General features: G+C 32.4%; 1 protein-coding gene across 1 annotated transcript in view; it reads right to left on the minus strand.

Moving 5' to 3' along the window:
- Positions 1–7,659, minus strand: part of LOC137641423 (mucolipin-3-like) — a 120,017-nt gene extending 112,358 nt beyond the window's left edge. Inside the window, exon 1 of the mRNA XM_068373958.1 lies at positions 7,487–7,659. Within this exon, the coding sequence (XP_068230059.1) occupies positions 7,487–7,535 (49 nt within the window). The 5' untranslated portion in view covers positions 7,536–7,659. The remainder of the gene's footprint in view (positions 1–7,486) is intronic.
- Positions 7,660–10,000: the final 2,341 nt, after the last annotated feature.

Here is a 10,000-nt window from a genome sequence, read left to right on the forward strand (position 1 = left end):
CAGTACTTGCCAAGAATGGCATTGATCAATATACACATTATGAGTTTTATATATATATGTATATATATATATATATATATATATATTGGTGACGGTGGGAGGCTTTAGTCTGAGCGCTCACAGAAAACCAACCTAATATAGGTGGTCCTGACTAGTACAGCTTTGGTGATCATGGCTATATACAAACTCTTTCAACACGTTAAGGTATCCCATATATTTATATATATATATATATATATATATATATATATATATATATATACATATATAAATCCATGTAGGTACACACACATTTAATATATGATATATATATATATATATATATATATATATATATATATATATATATATATATATATATATATATATATATATATTGTAATCAATGTAGCAATCTCATCCTTTGATATTATGTACACACATGGTATGATATTCCTTGATCCCTTGGCAATAGTTTTAGTGACATTTCTTTGCATTGAGCGGCAATTACTGCGGTGACGATGTTGTTTTCTCCTTACAATATGCAAATAATTGTCCTTTTTGTATTTTATGTTTTTTTTTTTTTTTTTTTAAGTCTTCTCAACTACTCGTGTATATCACTGGGTATGCCAATTCTGCTCATATGATCCAGAGAATATCATCAGCATTATTATCATTATTATTATTATTATTATTATTATTATTATTATTATTGTTGTTGTTGTTGTTGTTGTTGTTGTCAGATGTATGAGGACAGAGGAGAATATGTAAAGAATAGGCCAGACAATTTGGTAAATGTGTAGGCAAAAGGAAAATGAGCAGTAACCAGAGAGAAGGACTATAATTATTATTATTATTATTATTATTATTATTATTGTTGTTGTTGTTATTATTACTTGCTAAGTTACAACCCTAGTTGGAAAACCAGAATGCTATAAGCCCAAGGACTCCAACAGGGAAAATAAGAAACATACAAACCACATAATCTTATTTCCAAGAAAATTGTCTTTTCCGAAAATCTATAAGTACCCCATTATCATCTTGAACATGTGACGTCATATATTCATTATTATTTATTCATTATTACTACCCCCTTTCGTTTAATCTAGTTCTTTCCAGTACAAATCTTCGCAAAGGAATCTATTATGGGTGAGAACAATTATGTCGTGATGTAGTTGAATAACTAAGGGTGCAGTGTGACTCAGCGCTTGGAAGTCATAGTTGGCATGAACTCGGCAAGTCGTATTGTAAACAACGTTAATTTTACGGTACTGCGGTTATTATAACAACAGCATTGCAAAAGTCAATTGTTATTACTTGAATGTTGCATCTGCTATCAGTTCTTGCTATTGTTATAGATAACTTTGGTTGCAACAACAGCATTGCAGAGTTCGATTGTTATTACTTGAAGGTTGCATCAGCTATCAGTTCTTAATATTGCTATAGATAACTTTGGTTGCAACAACAGCATTGCAAAATTCAATTGTTATTACTTGAAGGTTGCATCTGCTATCAGTTCGTACTATTGTTATAGATAACTTTGGTTGCAACAACAGCATTGCAAAATTCAATTGTTATTACTTGAAGATTGCATCTGCTATCAGTTCGTACTATTGTTATAGATAACTTTGGGATGATATTTTTACCTCCGACAACGAAGTCGAGAGGAGGTTATGTTTTCGCCCCTGTGTGTTTGTTTGTTTGTTTGTGAACAGCTTCCTGGCCACAATTTTAATCTTATGGTAAGGAAACTTGCAGGAATTGAACATTATGTAAAAAGCTGAAAGTTATTAAATTTTGGAAGGTCAAGGTCAAAGGTCAAGGTCACGGTCAAACAAAATGTTCAATTCACGTAATCAACCATAAGTTTGGATATCGTTGTCACAGAGACTTCAAACTTGGTTCATATTTGAGAGTATGAAAATCCACGCCAATTAATACATATCAAGGTTAAAGGTAAAGGTCAAGGTTGAGGAAAAGGTCAGGAAATAAGCTGCAGCGGTGGAGGTCTACGCTTTACTGAGTGCCCCTCCCTCTAGGTCTTTCTGTGATCTTTGCTAGCATATCTATTATATGTCAGACTTAATTTTCAAGAGTCTTATGTGAATACAAGAACCCTGTTGGACGTGGTAAATTTAACATTAACAGATTATTATTATTATTATTATTATTATTATTATTATTATTATTATTATAATTATTATTATTATTATTATTACTAGCTAAGCTACAACCCTAATTGGAAAAGCAAGATGCTATAAGCCCAGGGGCTCCAATAGGGAAAAATAGCCCAGTGAGGAAAGGAAATAAGGAAATAAATAAATGACGAGAACAAATTAACACTAAATCATTCTAAAAAAAGTAACAACGTCATAACAGATATGTCATATATAAGCTGTTAACTACGTCAAATTCAAATATGTCATATATAAACTATAAAAAGACTCTCATGTCCGCCTGGTCAACATAAAAAGATTGTAGATAGAAGGAAAACAATTCTTCTTCACCCAAGGGGTTAGCTACTGCACTGCAATTGTTCAGTGGCTACTTTCCTCTTGGTAAGGGTAGAAGAGACTCTTTAGCTTTGGTAAGTAGCTCTTCTAGGAGAAGGACACTCCAAAATTAAACCATTGTTCTCTAGTCTTCGGTAGTGCCATAGCCTCTGTACCATGGTCTTTCACTGTCTTGAGTTAGAGTTCTCTTGCTTGAGGGTACACTCGGGCGCACTATTCTGTCTTATTTCTCTTCCTCATGTTTTGTTAAAGTATTTATAGTTTATATAGGAAATATTTATTTTAATGTTATTGTTTTTAAAATATTTAATTTTTCCTTGTTTCCTTTCGTTACAGGGCTATTTTCCCTGTTGGGCCCCCTGGACTTATAGTATCTTGCTTTTCCAACTAAGGTTATAGCTTAGCTTGTAATAATAATAATAATAATAATTGGAGAGGGCGCATCAGGCAACCGACCCCTTAATGTAGGGATTACGCTGGGAAAGAAGAAGAGGTTATAGATAACTCTGATGTCAATCAATACCTTTTGAAATGTGAAATCTATTTCCCCAAGTGTTTAAATAGAATGATAACTTTTCTAGATTTTTACATAAGAGTAATATTCAAATTGCCACACCCTCAGAACAGTATCCAGTGATGCTAGGAAATTTGTAACTGCAGTTTTTCGCAGGATTGCAAGCATGTATTTTAAAGATAAAAAATGAAATAGATATGTTATTGAGGTACTTTTGTAATATAAATTTTCTGTATTTTGATTATCTTGTTAACCTTATCTTAATACAATTTCATATTCTACTTTTTAATTCTGGCATTGGTACTTGAAAGTACGTTACTTAAACACTCATCTACTTTTTATAAAATGGTGTATGAAGTGTTGCCAGATGGGTTAGTCTAAAAATCCCTAAAACTCGCGATAAAAAATCCCCAAAACCGCCTAAAAGTCCCAATTTCCAGAAATATATTTTCTTCTAATATGGAAATTACTCACTATTCTTCATGTAAATATGAGTAAACTAATTACAACAATATAAAGGCTTACTCATCTCTGTTTCTTCTTCATAGAAATATGTACAGAATATCGTCACCAGTCATCCAAAATCCCTAGATCTAGGGATAAATCCCCAAATCTAGGGATAAATCCCCATATCTGGCACCACTGGGAGAGTATCTTCCAACCCTTGTGTCTTTTTATGGGTGATATTTTATCTTAAGTGTCCCCTTGAAAAGATACGTTTTCTCTGTTTAGAAAACAAAAGATATTTGTGCTCACATCAATCGAAAACAGTTAATATATCTGATAAATAATAAAGAATATAAAAAACATTATTCGAGACGCGAGGCGTATCACTGAATAAACAGGGACACATTTTTATATTATCATGTTCTAACTTGAACTTATTTATAAAAAAAAATTATAGCTCTCTCTCTCTCTCTCTCTCTCTCTCTCTCTCTCACACACAAAAAACAATTACAATTTGAAAAAAATCTTCTCTGACCTTAAACGTAACCAATCTCTCTCTCTCTCTCTCTCTCTCTCTCTCTCTCTCTCTCTCTCTCTCTCTCTCTCTCTCTCTCTCTCTCTCTCTCTCTCCCTTCATCATCATCCTCACGAACTATTACCCTCGCACCAACAATCGAATTTTCCATGGCCTGTTGCGAAGTCACATCGAAATGAGAGGTTAATGAGACATTATCATATTAATCTGTAAGTTATGGATCAATCTGTTTCATAATTGCTTTCTTCTGTCTGTCTCCGTCAGCAGACAGGGAAAGCTTGAAGACGTTCAAGAAGAAATTGAAGATGTAACTGTCTAAGATGGTTTTGACTTTGTAGAAACTGAAGACAGTTGGTCTGTAAATGTTTTGACATTGAAGAAATTGAAGACATGTCTTAAACTATTTATGACACAAGAAATCAAGACATGTCTTAAACTGTTTTGACATTGAAGAAATTGAAGACTTGTCTTAAACTGTTTATGACACTGAAGAAATCAAGACATGTCTTAAACTGTTTTGATAGGGAAGAAACTGAAGACATGTCTGAAACTGTTTTGACATTAAAGAAACGGAAGACGTGTCTTAAACTGTTTTGACATTGAAGAAATGGAGGACAAGTCTTAAACTGTTTTGTTATTGAACAAATTGAAGACATGTCAATAACTGTTTTGATGTGGAAGAAATTGAAGACATGTCTAAAACTGCTTTGACATTGAAGAAATTGTTATTCAAGAGGGAATGGTGAAGAACAATATGAAGGTATCCAAATATGAGCGATGATGATGAAAATGAGGATAAAGATGATGATGATGATGATGATATTGTTGATGATGAAGATGGTGGTGAAGATGATGATGGTGGTGGAGATGATGACGATGAAGGTGATGATGATGATAAAGATGATGACAATGATGATGATGAAGGTGATGGTGATGATGATGATGATAGTGGTGGAGATGATGATGATGATGATTATATTGTTGATGAAGATAGTAGTGGTGATGATAATAATGATGAAGATCATGATGATGATGATGACAATGAAGATAGTAGTGAAGATGGTGATAGTGGTGGAGATGATGATGATAAGTATAGTGATGATGATGATGATGATGATGATAATGATGAAGATGATAATAGTGGCGGAGTTGATGACGAAGATGATGATGATCATCACAATGATGAAAATGATGATGAGAGCAATAGATATGCTAAGTTGGAAGGATTAATGATGATGAAGCTTTATTTCACTCCTATTGTTGTTTATCGCAATTATGTTATGTTCAGACTAATGACATTAAAAACTTGGTTTACGGGACTCTGATCTCAATTTAACTATTAGTTTTTTAAGTTTTGATATTTTATATATGAAAGATCTATTTTCATGATACTGTTCTTAAAATATTTTATTTTATTTGTTTATCAATTTCCCTGTAGTTTATTTATTTTCTTGTTTCCTTTCCTCACTGGGCTATTTATCCCTGTTGGGGTCCTTGGGCTTACAGCATCCAGCTTTTCCAACTAGGGTTGTAGCTTGGCTAATAATAATAATTATAATAATAATAATGATAATAATAATAATAATAATAATAATAATAATGATAATAGTAATAATGATAATAGTAATAATAATAACATCACCAACAACAATGATAATAATAATAACAACAACAACAACAACAACAATAATAATAATAATAATAATAATAATAATAATAATAACAGCAACAACTATAAAAATAATAATAATAATAACAACAACAACAACAGCAACAACAATAGCAAAAACAAAAACAACAACAACAACAACAACAACAACAACAACAACAATAATAATAAAAATAATAATAAAAATAATAATTCGAATTTATAAAAAAGTCATGGTTTTCACTTTTAGTCAATAGCCACGTGCAATATGAAAACACTATCTAGCTCTCCCATCCCCCTTGTGTTAAATGTTAGTCTGTGTTTTGATTGAGATCTTATTTTTCGTCTCCGACTGTTGCTCTGGCCTGTGTGTGTGTTTGTGCGAATTTGACCTGAAAGGATTAAACAGCGTAAATGAGTTTCTGCTCAAACTTTTGGCAAAAGTTCCCGGATCTAGTCTTCGAAAACAACTTCAGCGTTTGATCGAGCAATGTCTGCTTCTTTTTAGAAGACTCTCTCTCTCTCTCTCTCTCTCTCTCTCTCTCTCTCTCTCTCTCTCTCTCTCTCTCTCTCTCTCTCTCTCTCTCTCTCTCAATAAAAACTCATTAGAACCTTTAGTTTCAATTTCAATAATAATTGGGTCATAATCAATATTCTGTGGACCTTACGAGAGCTTGCCAAATTGTTTTAAATTTCACCAAACTCTCTCTCTCTCACTCTCTCTCTCTCTCTCTCTCTCTCTCCTCTCTCTCTCTCTCTCTCTCTCTCTCTCTCTCTCTCTCTCTCTCTCTCTCTCTAAAATCCAATAACAATTTGGCGATAATCAATATTCTGTGAACCAATGGACTGCTTGCCAAATTGTTTCAAATTTCACCAAACTCTCTCTCTCTCTCTCTCTCTCTCTCTCTCTCTCTCTCTCTCTCTCTCTCTCTCTCTCTCTCTCTCTCTCTCTCTCTCTCTCTCTCTCTCTCTTTAAAAACTCATTTGAACTTTTATTTTCATATCCAATAACAATTTGGCGATAAAAATATTCTGTGAACCATTTGACTGCTTGCCAAATTGTTTCAAATTTCACCAAACTCTCTCTCTCTCTCTCTCTCTCCTCTCTCTCTCTCTCTCTCTCTCTCTCTCTCTCTCTCTCTCTCTCTCTCTCTCTAAAATTCAGCTGAACCTTTATTTTTAATTCAAATAACAATTTGGCAATATTCAATAATCTGCGAACCGCTTAGGCGCTTGCAAAATTGGTTCAAAATTCACCAAACTCTCTCTCTCTCTCTCTCTCTCTCTCTCTCTCTCCTCTCTCTCTCTCTCTCTCTCTCCTCTCTCTCTCTCTCTCTCTCTCTGACGATAATCAATATTCTGTGAACCTTTTAAGCGCTGGAAAAATTGCTTCAAAATTCATCAAACCTGTTTGTTGGGACATTGATTGGGAATTCCAAATCACCCAGGTTAAATGAAATAAATCTATCATCCAAATAGGGTTGTAGCTTAGCAAGTAATAATAATAATGATAATAATAATAATAATAATAATAATAATAATAATGAAAATAATAATAATATAATAATAAAAAATAATAATAATAATAATAATAATAATAATAATAATAATAATAACAAAAATAATAATAATAATAACAAAAATAATAATGATAATAATAATAATGATAATAATAATAATAATAATAAAAATAATAATAATAATAATAATAATAATAATAATAATGATAATAATAAAAATAATGATAATAATAATAATGATAATAATAATGAAAAAAAAAAATAATAATAATAATAATAATAATAATAATAATAATAATAATAATAATAATAATGATTGGTAATACTTACTGGCGATATCCAGGGCCAGTGCCTCTATAGACGCAGTGAAATCCCCCATCTTTGCAAAAGCCAAAATATCCTTTATCCTTTTGTTTATCCTTTGAGTAGAATTGTCACTTGAAGCTAAATCTTAATTTTCATATTTCATATATTGCCATCTTTTTTTGCTTTTATACACTGTATGTTCTATATCTTCATTCCACATGAAGACGTTGATAATGATTTTATGGTATTCTATACTCTTTCTTCATCACTTCTCATATACAGTTTATCTATATTCCTTATTTCTTTCATTCACTGAACTATTTTCCTTAGTAGAACTCTTAGGCTTACAGCACCCTACTTTTTCAACTAAGGTTTAGCTTAGCGTGTAATGATGTTAATAATATAGTTTCCTTATTTCCTTTCCTCACTGGGCTATTTTCCCTGCTGGGGCCCTTGGGCTTATAGCAACTTTTTTCCAAGTAGGGTTGTAGTTTAGCAAGCAATAATGATAATAACAATCACTATAAATAACTTTTTTTTTCTAATTAATTATCAATTAAGTCTGGTGTTATAGCCCTTGGGCTTATAACACACTCCTTTTCCAACTAGGGTTGTAACTTAGCTGGCAATAATGATAATAACAATCACTATAAATAACTTTTTTTCTGAGTAATTATCTATTCAAGTCCGGTGTTATAGCCCTTGGGCTTATAACACACCCCTTTTCCAACTAGGGTTGTAGCTTAGCTAGTAATAACAACAATAACAATCACTATAAATAACTTTTTTTTTTCTAAGTAATTATCAATTCAAGCCTGGTGTTATAGCCCTTGAGCTTATAACACTCTCCTTTTCCAACTAGGGTTGTAGCTTAGCTGGCAATAATGATAATAACAATCACTATAAATAACTTTTTTTCTGAGTAATTATCTATTCAAGTCCGGTGTTATAGCCCTTGGGCTTATAACACACTCCTTTTCCAACTAGGGTTGTAGCTTAGCTAGTAATGATAACAACAATCACTATAAATAACTTTTTTTTTTCTAAGTAATTATCAATTCAAGCCTGGTATTATAGCCCTTGAGCTTATAGCACACTTCTTTTCCAACTAGGGTTGTAGCTTAGCTAGTAATGATAACAACAATCACTATAAATAATTTTTTTTTCTAAGCAATCAACAATTCACGCCTAGACTTCCTAAGGCCACAGCACACTGAAATAAAGACCTCGAGTCACACACAAACGCCGAATACAATCAAGAGTCTGTTTTCTAGACGCAGACATATTGAGAACCGATTCACTGAGGCGATTATTTCCCCAGAATTGGACGTAGCGTTCTCCTCTCGCCAAGCACAAATGGCGTATTGAAGGTCATCTACGAAGGGAGTTTGTGACTTGTGAGTTTATACGTCCTCAAGCTTCACGTTCGAATGGGAGATTCCACTGTTACAGTACAGACTTTTGAGGACACAATGATAAGTGTGGTGGCTGGCTGGCTGGCGGCTAGGGGGATGGTGGTTGGAAATGCTTCAGATAATAATGTTGTCTCTGAATGATGGAGGGAAAACAAAGGCAATTGAGGATTTGAGATCTAATCGGGTATTTTGATAAGGGATAAGGTAGTTCTTTGTCTCAGCTTCACGTGTTTTTGTGCTAACCTGATTGCTTTTTTAAGCCATTGTTGTTATGCCAGTTCATATGCTGGCACGGGCTCTTGACATTAGGTAAAGGTAAAGCTTAAAGGTGCCTGGTTTCAGTTTCATCAGAATAGATGCTCACCAGAACGACAGGCGGGCAAACCCAACCCCTCACTGTGGTGCCTAACCACAGCAGTGCCCTCCTAAGTGAACAGTTTAGATTCACTGTCCTTGGGCTGGGATCGATCTGCTGTCATACGAATGCTAGGCGAACATATTACCTCTGTACTAGCCAGGACTAGACAGGTAGCCCATGAATGGCAGAGGCAAGGGACAAGGACATTGCCCTATCAAGACCCCAGTGAGGAAAGGATACAAGGAAATAGATAAACTACAAGAGAAGAAATGAACAATTAAAATATTTTAAGAACATGAACAACATTAAAATAAATCTTTCATATATAAACTACAAAAACTAAAAAAAAAAAAAACTAGAGGAAGAAATAAGATAGAATAGTGTACCCGAGTGTATCCTCAAGCAAGTTAGCCCAATTCTTTTCCTATTCTTCAGAATTTGTTGTTGTAGATCAAAAACAAAAGAAGTTTTTGAATCACCATCGGAAACATCGTGACAAAATATATATATATATATATATATATATATATATATATATATATATATAAATATGTATATATAAATATATATATGTATATATATATGTATATATATATATTATATATATATATATATATATATATATATATATATATATAGATAAATAGATGAATAGATATATATGTATATATATGTATATATATACATATATATATTTATATATATGTGTATATATATACAGATATATATATATATATATATATATATACATATATATACATATTT

This window comes from Palaemon carinicauda, chromosome 5, assembly GCF_036898095.1.
Source record: "Palaemon carinicauda isolate YSFRI2023 chromosome 5, ASM3689809v2, whole genome shotgun sequence".
Taxonomy (NCBI): Eukaryota; Metazoa; Arthropoda; class Malacostraca; order Decapoda; family Palaemonidae; genus Palaemon; species Palaemon carinicauda.